This window comes from Caloenas nicobarica, chromosome 6, assembly GCF_036013445.1.
Source record: "Caloenas nicobarica isolate bCalNic1 chromosome 6, bCalNic1.hap1, whole genome shotgun sequence".
Taxonomy (NCBI): domain Eukaryota; kingdom Metazoa; phylum Chordata; class Aves; order Columbiformes; family Columbidae; genus Caloenas; species Caloenas nicobarica.
Window position 1 is genome coordinate 23,292,919 of NC_088250.1, and position 16,299 is coordinate 23,309,217.

At 40.0% G+C, this 16,299-nt stretch overlaps 1 protein-coding gene across 1 annotated transcript in view; it reads left to right on the forward strand.

Moving 5' to 3' along the window:
* The first annotated feature begins 11,295 nt into the window (after positions 1-11,295).
* The window catches only part of FIGN (fidgetin, microtubule severing factor), a 96,596-nt gene continuing 91,592 nt past the window's right edge, over positions 11,296-16,299 (forward strand). Inside the window, exon 1 of the mRNA XM_065637952.1 lies at positions 11,296-11,432. Coding sequence (XP_065494024.1) covers positions 11,408-11,432 — 25 coding nt within the window. The 5' untranslated portion in view covers positions 11,296-11,407. The remainder of the gene's footprint in view (positions 11,433-16,299) is intronic.

Consider the following 16,299-nt stretch of genomic DNA (forward strand, 5'->3'; position numbering starts at 1 on the left):
GGATAAAAGGAAGGGAGCGGGGGAATGATGGAAAGGTTAAAAGAAAGGGAAAAATGTGATGGAAAATTATTTTGTTTAAAAGCTGGCATTTGGTATTTTCAAAGGGCAAAATGTATTTTTTTGTTTTATGACAAATGAATGTAAAAATGTGCATGCCTTGTGGCCTAGAGGACAAAACAGTAGGATCAATGTTCTTTTTGTACTCTATGAAGCTTGAGATTAAAGTCCCCACTGATAAACTGAACATTCTTTAAAAGTGACCAGAAGCAAACAGTGTCTGTTTGCTGCTACTTTATTAGAAAGATACCACTGAGAATAGCTAAGAATACTATTTGATCTTAAACAGGTTGACCAAATTATTGCAGTTGGCTCCAGTACATGAGATGCTTTCTGCAAATTATTGTTTCTGGTTATAAACCTTTATAATATCTCGGAATGAATTATGTATGTATTTCATGTTTTCTTTTCTTTTATCAGCCTTGATGTTCTCATTTCAAGTTTCACCCTAGCCTCCTAATAATGCAATATTGAGGCCATTCAGACACTAATTATGCCTCCATGGCTTTCTTGAAATGACTAAATCAGCATCAGTTCTATAATTATCATTAGCAAGTTTGTATCTGTGCCTCACATCACATGAAAAGCACAACTTTAAATGATTTATGAATATATGCATCTATAACATTGAATGAGCACTTTCTAATACTATACATACAAAAGGCACAGAGATACTTCAGACACATGCACACCTGTATATATGTTCTCATCTTACCTTCACTGAAGACTGCTGTGTATCTTATGCAAACACCACCTGATTGTATAAAAAGCTAATACAATGTTTTTGTATGTATGTATGAGATATCCCTAAAAACTATATATTTAAGCATCCTGACCATTTAAATAGTAAACTATGTAAGCAAGTGTTCATCAAGGCTTGCTTTCAGACTAGGTGATTTCCTGATTTTCTTTTTGTTTATATAAAAGCCTAGCAAGAATGATTGACAGGACAGAAAGAAGTATACAAATACAATTCCTCTATATTTTCATTGTTTCTCCCCTTGAATTATTGATGTTGCCAGTAGTCATTTGTCAAGAAAACAAACCAAGACACATATACTACAGTGTTGCACTTCTGTATGTTTGTAAACTGTTTGCATAATGCTTATATTTAAAGCAAAAGCAAAAAAGGGGGAATAATAAAAAATAAAATAATTTTCCTAAATTTGTAACAATAAAGACATGAAGAATAATGAGCGTCCAACATAAAAATAGTACAGAAAGAGAGCTTGTAGATATCTTTGAGTCAATTATACCCTACAGAATCATCTGCTCACTTGGGAGCTGAGGAATGTAAGTAGACATATGCAATACAGCATCTCGTGAGGCGGTACAGTACCTCACAGCCCACTTTGGTCTCAATAACAAGCAATTTCTAAATTTCTCTCCTCCCTCCCAATACGGACTCTTTGTTTTGCATGAAAAGTTGTGCTGATCACTGGTATTTTATGACCTACATTATTACCCTCTAGGTAGCAGAATGATAGTGCCAAACTAATTATTGCGTTGTCTAATTTTAAATCCAGGTCTAGCGAGATTAACAACTTGCACATTAATTCTGAGCATCAACAGTGCACCTAACATAATGCAGTTTTAAATGAAAGAAGCCTGCTCTGAAAACTTTTATATACTTTCATCTAGATCATCCACTAATGTAAATTACTACAGCTCCATTGACTTCAATGGAATTATGCCAATCTTCCCAACTGGATGATTTGGCCTTTTTTTTTTTTTTTTATTTTCATTCAAGAAATGTTTCTGGTTTGAGCCATGTGAATGTCAGAGGGGAAAACACTGATTTCACTTATAAATGTAAGATCTCATCTATGTAAGCACAGAACATGTCTGTTAAACTCAATGGATTTATTCCAGATTTTCATCCCTGTAAATGAGATCAGAATTGGCTTGGAATGTGCTTTGGGTTCCTCGACATCCCCCTCCCCCGATACAAACACTCTCAGTATAGAGAAGGATTTTTCAGTTCTTCCTAATGAAAATAAGTAATTAAAAAAAAAAAAGAGAGAGAAGGACATTCAGAGTAATGGAAAGTGTGAAAACTACTTTATAGATAGGTAGAAAACCAGACTTGGCAGTTTATCAAGTGTGTGTGTGAAACTTGCTGTTTCACCCTACTAATTTTTGTGAAGAAACCTATGTGTTGGAAAAACATAGAAGCTCCCCATATCTGAATATTGCCAAAAGTCAGGCAAATTTAGATCTAAAATGTAGCTTCTGATCCTAAAAAATATTAATTTCATGTTTCTGAAGAGAGAAATGGATCCTGGAGAAGTGCTGAACTATGTCCATTTAGCCAGGAAATTAAATAATGAAGTAGCACAGTAGGTATAATGTTTCATTTTAGATTGAAAAGCTGTGACTGAATTGAAAAGGTTCTTAGAATATTTTTCTGTCCTTTCAGTTACAAGGAAAGAAGAAACATCACCAACAATCCCCCTCCCTGTCTCTTTGGCGTAATAGTTGGCAGAAAACATTTAATAAAAACATTTAATTCAGAGTCTTACATCCCCAGAATCAGAATCCTAGATACTCAAGGTTTTGGTACTAATGGCATCCTCTGCATGGCTGCTGAAGGGCTATGTTGACCCCCATGATAATATTGTACGGTACTTTGACTCACCTTTAATTCTGATTAAGTTGTACAATTGTATCAATTTAAGGCCAAGGTCTTGAATAAATTCTTTTGTGAGAACTATTAGCAGGTCTTTTAAAATTAAAAAGACCCATGTGTTTAATGGTCTTATGAGAATAGAATTACAAACGATGATCTCTAAAATAAATTGTAGTTTTATGGATACTTATTAAGAGAATTTATTGTATTGGTAATTTGCTATACCATAAGTACTGCTGCCAGTTTAGTGACTTGTAACAAAAGAAAAGAATGCAGCGGCTACTTAGTAGCACGTTTTTGTCTTTGCCTTTGGTACTGTTGATTTGAAGTGGGGAGAAGGTTTCTACTGGGTGTTTAAGGTTTGTGCTCTCTTACTGTGCAGTCAGGATGACCTGCAAGTTGTCATGCACTGGCCCTGATCCAGCAAAGCACTTAAGTGTGTGCTTAACTTTGAGCATTCAAGTTCCACTTACTGTAATGTGATTACTTATGTGCACAAAATTAAGCACATACTTAAGTGCCTTGTTGATGGCTGCCAATGCTGTGCATTTAGCAAATTTGAACTGTCTAAGGAAGTTAGAAGAAGGAAGTACACAAGTTAGCAAGATTTAGTTATTACTTTGCAGGCAGTGGGGAAGGGTGCTCTTGTTAATAGCACCAAACCCAACTGTGTTAGTTTATTAACTTCTTTGTCTCCTAAGTGAGACAATGTATTTCTTGCAATGGAAGAATGTCATATGTAGAATAGCTGTGTTATTCAGATTATCTGAATGGAGATGTTTTAAGTGTGAATAATTGTTACTTTTTCTTCATCAAAAAAATAAAGTATACTTGTCTGATATGTTGGTGCTTTTGCATGTTGGAAACGTATTTTATTTTGGATATTTGATTAAGGCTTATAAACATGACATTCCTAGAAATGAATCCCTGGCTAGAATAGTTGAAAATGTTTCACTTGTTTGCAAAGCTTTAGAGAATGAAAAGCTTTAGAGATGACTGCACAGGTAGATTGATAATGTTGTTTCATGACTTAAATACACCCACATCAACGCTAAAGACAATGTTTAAAACAATAAACATTGTCCTAATTTTACTATAAAAGGAATTTTATTCTGTGAAGATCAATAACATGGTGTAGGAGTGTTACTTAGTGCAAGGTACTTGTCCAACAGTAAAGAAACTTTTACTCATCAAAAGAGAAAAAGTGGGTAAAAGTCTGCTCCTAAAGCAACAGCAAATAAAGCCCTGTGGGTGTTTCATCAGACATGCAGATCCTATAGCATGTGATCTATTAGGTAAACTTTTTTCTGTGCATATGTGCGGTTTTGAGTGATTCCAGTGTTCTGCTAAATATTTTTCTATTCTTTGATACCAAAGTTAATTCCATTCATTTGTAGGGTAAAAGGGAGATTTTACAATGTGCATTTAGAGATGAGACACAAAATGTTTCTGAGAAGAGCACAAAAATGCTTGGAAAAAGCACTTGGAAAAAAACCAGCAATTTTGTAAGCATACAATTGTTTAATTTTCACCATTCCATTCTCCCTACAAACTAAAGTGATTTTTTTTCTTTCTGGGTACTGACTAAATTGAGTCATTAAGTATTAAGTAAAATACATTTTTGTTATTGGTAATCGTTAGTTGTAGGCTCTTACAGTGGGATACCTAGAGTCAAGGTTTCATTGTAAGAGCCTTTTTCCAATTGCTTGTAACTTTGTCAAACAAACCACTTGGCAGCAATTTTCATGCCAAATACCTGCCTTGGGCTATTTTTTCAAAACTTTCAGCAAATATGGTCAGCTATTTCTCAGAATGCACTGGGGGAAAATCTTTTTTTCTCACATTAAGAAATTTTTGAAATATTTTGTTGACTGCTTGCTTGTAGTGGGACTCAGAGTTTGGGAAGGAATATTCCTCTTTCACCAGCCTATGAAGGTCTTCCTCAGTCTGGAGAAATCTAATCCACTGTAAAATTGTTTGCATATTTCATTTACCAGCTTCTTCAAAGATTCTGTCTGCAGTGGATGTATTTTTTCTTGGGGCTTACAGATCTGAGCAGGACTTGCTCTCAGATTTCTCTTTTCAATTGCCAGTGGTGCTAAATACAAAGAGAATAAAGGTGTCTATCAGATGTTCTCAGCCTTCTTCCTGCAAATCACTGGACATGGAATAAGAAGCAGCTTGACTGGAATGCAGAAAAGGGACATCATCAAGGAAGGGAAAAAAACAAACCAAAACAAAACCAAAGGCAAACCTGTGTTTGGGCACAGGAAAAAGACGCAAGTCGAAGGTCATAAAATATGACGATGGTTTAGGACAAGGACTTACGAGTCAGACTGGTGCTAGATAGGGGGTGACTGGGAAGGATTGTGACTGAGATCAGGGAGGGAATGAGAAAGATGCTGGCATCAAGGCAAAGATAATACTCGTAAGGGACGAAAGGAGTTAGAGACAGGGAAAGGAGAAATAATGTGTAACTGTCATTGATGTGCCTTGGTATTCCGTTGTCACTATCAAATGTCTCTGAATCATACTGGCCTCATGTGGGCATGTCATTTTCCTCTAATTCAAATGAGAAGAGTCTATTTTAAATGAGGATAAGTTATTAATGCGTTTGTTAAGGCAAACGGCAGGTATTAGTGCGGTTCTTAACCAGTTAATGAGCAACATAGGGAAAAATAAAAGAAGACAGAGAACAAAAACCCTAAAAGCATTCAACTCCTTCCTACAGTTTCCCAAGAGGGATTTTCTTTATTAAAGTTTGCTTTAATTAAAAAAAAAAGTAGAAATTGTATTAAAAATGCATTTGCTACAAAAGTAAAAATATTAGGCACTGAAAATTTAAGAAATGCCAGAAGGCATAGGTTTTCACCGATGTTTATGTAACAAACATCTATATATTGTTCTGGTTTAAGGGGCATTCACTAATGAATATTTTTGTTGGACATTGTGAACAATTTCTCTTCTGGGACTAAAATGGAAAATGGAAGTACTTCAGAGACCAATAGTTTTTTGACGCCAAAAGCGTCAAGTATTCAGAAAGATTGTAGAGAATGACCAATAAAGGGTTTGGATGGAAATCTCAGTGAAATCAAGGCAACCTAGTTCCCAGTCCGTGGAAGTGGAAACAAATGAAGAAGAGAACAAAAATAATCGAAACACTATCTCTTCAAAACCCAGAATCTAACCCAAAGTGGTTACAGGTTGTAAAAGTTATCGTTTTTTACACCAGTATAGCAAAGAGAAAAAAAATGCCTCTATAGACTGATGTGCTCTGTTTTTCTTTCTGACATAGTCAGGAATTACATTAAATATGGTCTATGGTCAAGTGATGTTTTGTGATACTAGGAACTACCCAGTACTTAAGGCAGCATGTGGTGTCATAAGGAGTCCAGGAAGACATTATGTGTTCCTGGCTTAGTCACTGACCTAGGGCTGGGACATGTTTGAAGCTTCAGCCAAACTGTGCAGAACAACAGTATGGCTAGAAGGGAGAATTTCATCCTTGCAATCTCCTGGGAAGAATCTAGAAGTAACATGTAACATTAATATTTGAAATCCATTCCCCCTCTGTGTTTGACGATTCTCCCATTGTTTGCTATGGGGCTTATTTAAGGCATTAGTTCAACTAAATGTTAGTTGCCTGTATGCAAGAAAGAGATAATTACTTCTGACCTATATTTATCGATACTACAAGACCCACAGAGGTGTCATTGCCTCTTAGAGTCTCAGCTCCAGCAAGGTGAGGCAGCCATTGCACTCATGGTAACGCACAAAAATGTGGTCCTAAAAGGCAGTAAGTGAACTCTTAGCTAAAGACAATGAGGTTTCTGTGACTGACCACTCTAGTCAGAGAGAGAAGACATAGCATTTCCCACCTCATGAGGGAGGCCTGTGAATGTCCGTCCTTCCATACACATTCTGGAAATGTCCCAGCATGTGGCATCTGGACCCAGCTCAGTTGGGATCCAGGTGGTATAAAAATATGATCTAAGTTGCTGGAGCTCTTAAACAGTTTGTGCTCCCAACAAAGGAACAAAATAGTCTGTGTAGTCACCAACTACAAAAAGAGCACTTGTAGGCTGTTTATTGCAGTACATCCTAGTAGGCAATTATAGCTGTGGTTGTCCCACGTGAGGTGTGAGGGTGGGAGACTGAAAGGATTCCCCAGCACAGAGGCAGGAGGGCAGGCAGGAGGTCCTGCCCTGAAGGTCTGCCCTGTTGGCACACGAGGGGAGCACAGGTGCTGCCAAAACGTCAGCATTAGAATGCCGGCATTGTCTACCACCTCGAAAACTTGCTCTCATTTCCAAATGAAATCCATGTCATTAATGTAAAGGCACTAAAGACTATTTCACAGAACACCGTTGTTTTTATTGTAGCTCCTATTATATCTTCACTAGATATACTAAGTAGTAACTGCAAAGTCTGCATGCATCACATCAGCATCCCTTGGGAGAAGTGATGCAGTAACATAGTTAGAGAATCTTGTTTATTTTCTAGGATATTTTCTCTTCAGTTTTGTTTTCACAATTCAAATGGTTTAAATGTTATTAATCTAGATTTTCTGAAAAGGTCTGTGAACCTTTCAAAGACCGTGTTCTGAGTGTGGAGTTTGTAACAAAACCCGAAACCAGGCAAGTTTCATGTGGTTTTGAATTTCATTGTGAACATTTCACCTAGATGTAGAAATAGGCTCTAAGTAACAATGCCAGTTTGAAAGTCTGTGAGAATTTCCCATTCAAATGGATCGGTACTGTTTGATGGCATTTTAAACAAAGAGTGGAATTCATCAATGTACAGATGAGCTGAACAAGGCCTTCACTTCAGCCTAATTCAGACCTTGAAATAAGGACTTAATATGGTACATAAGCCTTATGCTGACCTTCTGCACAGAGATGAATGCCAGCCCATACAAACATATACTGCATGGCTACTGTTTCAATTCAGGCTATTTTAATGTGGCATGAGAAGCCTGAAGGGAAGAAAGACATAGGTATATAAAATGAAAATATTGAGGTTAATGCAACACTAAGACTGACAAATATATTGTTCATTGGTCAGAAAATTTCAAAAGTGCTCGTGCTCATCTAATAGTGCCTTATGATAGTTGCCATTGTTTTCGTACAGCTACAAGTCACAGAGCTCTGTAATTGTGCAAGAAACTCATCTTTCACTTGGGAGAAAAGGTACATAGTGCTATGGCTTTGGAAAAAAAAGTGGGAAAAGGAATCCATGTGTATAAAATAGCAAAGACAGAATCATTTTTATGTTTAATGATACAATTTTTAGACCATCTTCATGGCCTGGGACTGTGACTTCTTATTTTCAGTGCTTGTTGCTGGCAGCACTGGCAGAGGTAATATGCTGTGTTGCAGATTGCAGCATCAGAGGCTACTAGGTGTAATATGTACGGCTTGGTCAAATTTGTGAACACCAGAGGCTACTGACGTGTTACCTGCATTTGGAACTGTTGTCTGCTTGCATTAATGCCAAAGCTGCAATTAATGCCCACAAGATCTTGTGGAGCACGATGAGTGGCTTATCTGCACAGGTAATGAGCTGATCCAGGCTACAGGCCCGTGGCTCCCAGCCACGCGATGCTGAGGGCAGGGAAATGGTGTCAGAAGAGCATGCCGCACACTGGGCTACAGCAGGTCTTGTGGTGGGGTTTCTGGTCTGCTGGCTGCCCTGGGTGGCTGCCTAAAAGTGATTTCTATAGACTTCTGTTGCTATAGCTATGTTGTAAGTTCTAAAAATAGCTGTCTATATCCCAATATTCAGTTAAACTGTGTCTTCACGTGTATGGTTTTTTTTTGGTTGGGATACAATGGGAAGCAAAAGCAGTTTTGCTAGTATAAGCTGTATCTGCTCTAGAACCAGCTCCCTACTTCAGGACTGCTTGTTATTTCACTAGCAGGGCTCTCCTCATGTAGCAGTGCTAGTGTTATCTCTAGCTGCCTAAGCAAGCTAGGAACACCTTCCATATCCTTAATAAGCAGAAACTTGTCCAGCTGTTTTGCTCTGTCCTTTTATTTCCAGTCTTTAGGTACAGCTTTTTCATCTGGGGGCCTCAGGCCTCCCAAAAGAGTCTTCAGCTGGTGAAAATCATTTTAGGTTGACTGAATCACTTCATGGACCGCATCAATCAGACAGGCCTTCCAGTCCTTTCTTCCACTATCCGGTAGGAAAGGGACTGCCTGACAGATCACAGCAGCTTCTGGTGGCAACTAGTTCTTAGTTCTATTTAGGCCTACTATATTAGTGAAAAGGAAAACAGCCCGTTCCCATTCCCTTGGATGCTAATCTTCTGGGATTGGTGTCCTCTGCCTCCTCCAGAGCCCATACTCTCAGTATATAATCCTTTCTTACTAAGAAAATGTAATCTGCCTCTTCTACATCCAAGACAGACAAACAACCCTCCGAAGCCATCCTGAAGTCCTCAGCAGGACCAGGAAGAGAGGAAGCGAAAGCACTCCAGGAAGATCCTAAACCAGAGCCCAGGAACCGCATCTGGACAGCGCGGCTGCTTCTCCAGTACATGAGAAGGTAAAAATGTTCCGATAGTCCCATCAGGTGTAAAACCAAGAATGTAGATCTGTGTCGTGGAGAGCCCTCACTCCCCTCGCTGCAGCTGCAGGCACAGGGATGCTGTGGAGGGAGCAGGGTGCCCGTGGGCACCGGCACTACGGGTCGGCCACGCATAACCGGTCTGTGAGAAGGAGGGCCCAATTTGTGCTGTGTGGCCGCTTCATGCCTTCCCTGCCAGCATAAAGAGGCTGTAAAGCCCGTCTAACAGCCCCCCGGGGAATCCCTCTTATGCAAGGGGAGTCCCCGGCAGCTGTGGGCCGGGGTAGCTGGCTCCCTGCCATCCCCCGCCGAGCGGGGCTGAGGAAGTGCGGGCAGAGGGAGGTGTGGCTGCCGGGGCCCCTCAGCCACTGCCGGCTGCCGGGGAAGCCTCGGCGCGGCTGCTAGCAGCCGGGCTCCGGCGGGCAGCTGCTGGGGCTCCCCGGGAGCAGCGCGGGGACCGGGCACGGCTGCGCGGCGCTGGCGGCCGCCCGGGCCGGGACGAGCCCGCGGGGCACTTCCCCCCCGGCCATTTTCCGGAGGCGGCGGCGGCCAGGCAGCCCCGACGCCGGCCGCCCGGGGACGCGGCGCAGCAGCCGGCCGCCGAGGGCAGCCGCGCAGGCCGCCGCTGGCCGAGCCGGGACGCGCCCCGGCCCCAGGCGGCGAGACACGGGGCGGCCGGGGGACCTCCGGCGCCCTGCCCGCCTGCCCCGCGGCCGCGGGCCGCCGCCAGGCCCCTGCCCTGCCAGCCTCAACCCAAGCCGCGGAGCGCCGCCGCGCCCGGGGGAGCCCCGCCGCCGCGGAGGGAGCCCCGCCGCCGCGGAGGGAGCCCCGCCGCCGCGGAGGGAGCCCGCTGCCCCCGTCCCGCCACCCCGGGGAGCGGGGCCGCGGCGCGGGAGCCCTGCCGCCCCCCGCGGGAAGCGGCGGCCCCGGCGCGCAGGGCCGCGGAGCGCCCCCGCCCCCCGCGCCGCTCCCCCTTTGAAAACTGATCTTTGGCTCTTCGCGTGAAAGTGATTTGAATTTGGCTCGGCGGCGCTCTGCGCAGGCGTCCAGCTGCTGGCATGCTGGCTCCTTGCAAAGCAGCTGTTTTGGGTTTGAAATTCCAACATGGCAGAGGCTGCAGTCAGTCTTCCCTTCAAAAACTTGGAATGATTTCAAATCATAGGCACCTTCACTTAACCCGAGCCCCCATTTATCAGCAAACACATCGGATCGATGCTACTCTAACCTATCGGGTTCTTCTACCAAATCTCCAGGTAAGAGGATTTTTTTCCCGGTCTTTCTACCATCGTTTTAAATTTTATTTAATCTTAAAGCTCTCCGAGACAGCTGCGTATATATTTTTTTTAATCGCCCGCTCGTGCCCTAAATATTTTGCCTAATTCGTGGTCGTTTTCTGATACTAACCACTCCGGTCTGCTTTCCTAATCGTAGTCTGGAAAGTACAGATATACAATCGCAGTGCATGGTTTTTCCTCCTTGGTCATTGCCAACAATAGTAGGCAGATTAAGAGTTCGCGATTGCAAGCTCCCTCCCCACCTCCTCCTCCTAATTGGATTTATTTTTAAGTTGCATTGAAAATAATAAACCGCAGGTAATGCGGGGCTGGACTTTGAGGCAACTAACTTCTGAGCAAATAAGTGCAAATAAGAATCTCGCAAAACAAAAGTTAGGTTTAAATTGCTGTATCTTGGCGGGTGGGGGCACGAATATGTCAGAGGAGCTGTTGCAGTAAAATGTAAGCACATCATCTTGGAGGGGGTACAGCGTGGTGGGCGTATTGTTGGCTCGGAAGGGAGAGAAAGATGTATAATTTAATGGTATATACAATCCACTGATCCTATTACTATCCTCCCTGGAGCTCTTGTTAGTTTCAATGGGAGTGAGTGAAATTGACATGGACTTGCATTCCTGGTCATGTGCTTTTTTTCCCCCTTTCTTTCTTCTCTTGTGATCTGAGATCCCCTTTTTGTTGATGTTGCTTTCCCACTTAATTATATGCATGTAGGTTAAATGAATACCTGACGAAAGGGCCCACGTTTCAAGGCAGTGACATTTGATAGCTGAGAGGAAAAGTGGCTTTAATGAAAAGCAACCTTTGGAATTCCTGCTTGTGAAAAATCCAATTCAGCTTTTTGTGCTGCCAGCAAGAAATGATCAGTAGCACCAGTGTTTATGGTATGTCCGTTTTGGGATCTACTTCCTTTGCATCTAAATAGCAAAGACGAATTTAAATAGCATGATAACGCACCGAGGACTCTGCATGCAAATATTTTGTGATTAAATACCTAATGCTTAATGGTATATTTTCACTCGTGTATGTATAAGCATTTTTTTCTCTTGCTATCATTTGTTTATCATTTCTGCTTTGATTATAGCATTAGTTTTGTCCATTGTATTGATCTTAGTTGTAAAACCTAAAGTTGCATGTTACTAGCAGTGCACTACATACACCACTGAACTCCAATGGTATGTAAATTAGTAAAACTCGGTGACTGGAGAAAGCGAAAATGCGTAGCAATGAATATATATAGCTATACGTCTACCTACTTGTACATACGTGCCTGAAATGCATCTTTTTATTTGCAAACTAATAATTTTTGAGCATTCATTTGAACTCCAGCTGCTTTTCCCCTCTCTTACTTTCAGCATAATCATCTGCTAGAGGTTTTAACTGATGTGGGGTGGGGGAATGTTTTGCATGTAAACAAACAAAATTACTGTTGTGGCCGAATGTTTAATACTGTTTAATAAGTGGTATTTTATGCTCAGTTTACAAGTGTCTGGTTCCCACTGCTCTGTTCTCAGTGTGCAACAGAATGAAATAATCAGGTGCTGAAACTGGCTTCATTTTAACGGTCACTCTCCAGCCCCCCACGCTGCCCCCTCCTCCAAAAAAGTCGGATAAAATGGAGCACGGGGAATTTCAATAGATCTCCTTGTGGTGCAGTAGATACACCTCTAGGTATGCAATTAAGACTAAGGAACTAACAACAGAAGCAACTATTAGTCTGTTTTGTGCAACCAAGAAGGGGGTACGTTCACTTTTAATTGCATATGGTAGCAACAAACAAGGATGGAGAGACCCTGGGAGAGAGAGTGAGTGTATGTGTGTGCGTGTGTTTGTTTGGGATAAGGGGGTGGTCTGGTGTGTGTGGCTGATGATCTCTCGTAATAACATATCTGAATGCAAGAAAGAAATTGAGAGAGCAGTTGCACAATGTACACTCCTGTTTTGGTGCTGTAGGTGACTATATTGCTAAACATATCCCGGGTGCTGTGTGATGGGAACGATCTGATTGCATTTTGCATTTAGAACTTGTTGACTTTGAAGCGATCAATAAGGCAACTGTTTATTTTAGATGCACATAATTTGCCCTGAGAAACGTCTTAAGGAGGAGAGTAAGCGAGTGAGAGCGGAACATTTTTTTTTTTTTTTTTTTTTTTTCCTAGAGCTGTTGGAGCGAATGTGATTGCCAGATGGGAGATTTCCCTCTGTGATGTTAAAGCTGTAATATATATTCAGAGCAGATTGGACTGCTGCTTGTGATGAGGAGGATATTACATTTATAAATTTTAAATCGAGAATTGGACAGTATGCTGAGATCTGAAATTGGATGGTGTGGATGGTTTGGACTGTTAAATGCCATTCCCACATAATAATAATAATTACAGTATCAATAATATATATATATATATAACAAACATGATACTATTAGGCAGTTATATATGTTCTATAACACTTAAGTATATATTTCCAAAAATGATTTCTCCTCTCTTCCCCCCCTTCCCTAAAATGTTGGGGATTGGAGCTGGTTGGGAGGGGGGTTTAAAGCCCACTGTTAGGAGAAATCAAACATAATCAGGTTCCTGTTTGAGGAAAAGTTTGGCTGCATTCTTGCTGCGGATGCATCTCTTTCTGAGTTTTTGTTTTACCCGTGTATGTGGCCTGACAGTGCCACAATCCTGAAAGGCTGGAAAGTGGGAACTAGTCACACTCCAGCAGCTCTGCTGTTGCAAATTAAAAGTGTGTTGTGGTCAGGAAATGAAAGCTACAATGTCTCTTTTGAACAAGTCGTTTATCAAGAGAAACATCTATCAAGCAGTGACTTGTCACATTTATCCTCTAAAAGTTAGGTCCGAAGTAGAAGCTGCTTTGATGTTTTTGATCCCAAATTTATAAAATTGAAAAAGCTGGAGAGAGTAGGACCCGTTTGCACTTAAAAATGACTCTGTTCTGAGTGTGACAAAATCATCAAGTATCTGTGATACAGAGCTGGTATACCAAGGAGGTATCGGATCTTCTGCCTAATTTTTATTTTCACATTGAAACTTCAGCTTTGCCACACATGCATCTCTTTTCATACTTTTAAAGATCCTCTCTGTATGCTCATACATTATTTCATTGGGGATTTTTTTTTTGCTTAGCAATACATCTGTTACTTCCAAATTGAACCTTTTCCCATTGCTTTTGTGGTGGTATTTATAGAGTTCAGCTTGAGAAGGCTTTTTTTTTTTCTCCCTCTCAGTCTTGTTTCTTCTTCTGTATTTGTAATCTCAGTTTCCACCTCTACTCCCTGTGAAGCAAAGTTTCTTTTACTGCCAAAGTAATGTTTATTGCAAGTAAGGCACATTTGAAGATATCTGTTTGCACAGCTTAAAACATGTTAAGAGTCCTGTTAAGTGTGTCTTCTCCTTCTCATCCTCTTTTTGTTTCCATTTTTGATATAGGAACCACATCTTAATTCTCAACAGAAGCAGTGCATTTTAAATTGAATATAAAGTTGAGGTTTCAAATAAAAACAAAAGGGACCAAAACAAAGTCTAAACTGATTTTTTTTCCTTTTATCTCTACTTGTTTTCAACTATTTGAATTGTTCAGCAACTTTTTAGAAAAGTTTTTTATTTTTCATGAAGTTTGTATTTGAATTATCAAGGAATCTGTCTGACGAAATAGGGGTTTGGTGTTTGTTGTTGAGTTTTTGTTTTGATTTCTTTTCTTTTTGGCTAAGCTATGAGCAAAATCTTCCTTAAAGCAGGATGCTTTGACTACTTTTCTTCAGTGTCATAAATGAGACTAATACTGCTTACGGATACTTGCTAGAGACCCATTTGCAAATAGGCAGCAAACAGCAGCGTGGTGGGAGTTTTGGTGAGTGTTATACTTGCTAATTAACCACGTTTGAAATGAAGGAATCATAGTATGGAAATAAAGATTCATTGTTTGATGTTTTTAGCAGGATGTGACTCCTACATGAATCTGGTGGGTCTGGGGTTTTTGTCATTGTTTTCCCTCCTTCGTAATAAAATAACTTCAATACTTGATCAAATGGATTTTATTTACTGCAACATCTGTGAAAGCACAGGGATGTTTGCTTCTCTTATTCTAGAAGTATGTTAGAAATATGAAGATTTTGTTGTTACTGATATCTTTATCATATAGTTCGTGTGGAAAAATGGTAGTCTTATGTCATTAGCTGTTCTTTAAGACTTTTTTTTTTGGTTTAAGCAGAGCAAAATTTCTTCTTCCTTTTTTTTTTTTTTTTTTTTCCCCTTCTTGATATAAAATGCCTACTGCTTTTTTTTTTCTTTTCTTATAATTGATAAAGTGGCACTTCATGAACTTTTGTGCCCTACTTGCTTACACATATAATAAGGGATAACAGCTAATATATTTCAGAATAGTTTGTATACTAGCCCTTTAAAATTTAAACTGTAAAATGCTTGGATGGTGGTTTTGTTTCTCTGTTTTGGTTTTTAACATGGCTCTTAGCAGATGTGTCATTTTTAGGCTTTAGTGTTCACCTTTCAATTACGATGAGAGAGTTGTGATAATCTGTTTTAGACTGTAAAGTTTTGGTTTAGGAATTTATTTAATTAATTAAGCCTATTTTATGCTCCATGAGCAAGGTTTAAAATCTGCTTTTGTTTAGATGGTCTCCGCCTCTTTTAAATATAATTCCTAGAGGAAAATGATTCGGTACGGTTCCTGTCAATACGTTTGTTCAATGAATGCATTGAATATAATGACTGATCTTCCTGTAGTCTTAATCATTAATTAATGGTCTTATCTGCTTGTTAGGAGTGGGTTTAATGGTACACAATAAGCATGAGACATTTGTATGTTGTTTGTAACAGACTGAGTTTTGATCTAGCATTCCCAGATCTAATGATAGAAATATTTGGCTCTTTGCCCTCAATCAATATATCCCTTAAGAGAACAAACTTCACATAATACTTTCATAAAGTGCCAGATGCATTGATACCGAGTTGATAAATTTAATTACTGGGGTTTTACATTGATTCATTGATCTTATGATTGGAGGACATTGTTCTGCAGACATTTCTGAAGTATAGAGGAATATTGTATGTCAATGAAGCTAGATTAATTGATCAATCAACACTTGAGTCATTGACAAGAAAAGGCATAAAAATAACTATAAAAGAATTAAGAGGTAAACTGGTTAGAAGTTCTCATGTGTTATTAACAGAGCAGATGCATGTGGAAAAAAAATCAACTTGGGTTTGGAATTGTGGATGTTGGGCCCAATCCTGAGCTGCTGCAAAATAGTTTAAAGAGCTACAATAATTTATAGCTCCCATAATCTGGCCCCCTGTGGCTTTTATTTTTGTCTTTTTTTTTTTTTTTTCTTTGTGTGTGTACTGTTCTTTGGCTTATTGGAAGTTGTTTTAGATCAGATATTATGGCTACAAAAATATATGTAATTTTAAATAAGCATGTGATCCAAAATGAGCAGTATAGCTATAAAAGTAATTCGAAGAGCCATAAATTCAGGGTTGTGTATCCCTGATATTGTTGCAGAGTATTAAACTCTTGCTGCTAAAGATGTTGTCCTCTAAGTGAAAACTTATCTTCCTTATGGGAAAGATCACTTCAGGGAGCTCTAAGCTGGCAAAAGGCCTGGAGATTTTTTTGTTGCTAAAACAATAATAAAAAATTTCCAGTAGATAGAATTAGTTATAGGGATATTTTCCAGGTTTTTACCTTACTGGAGTACTTGGCTCCATTTCTGTGAGGCATGTG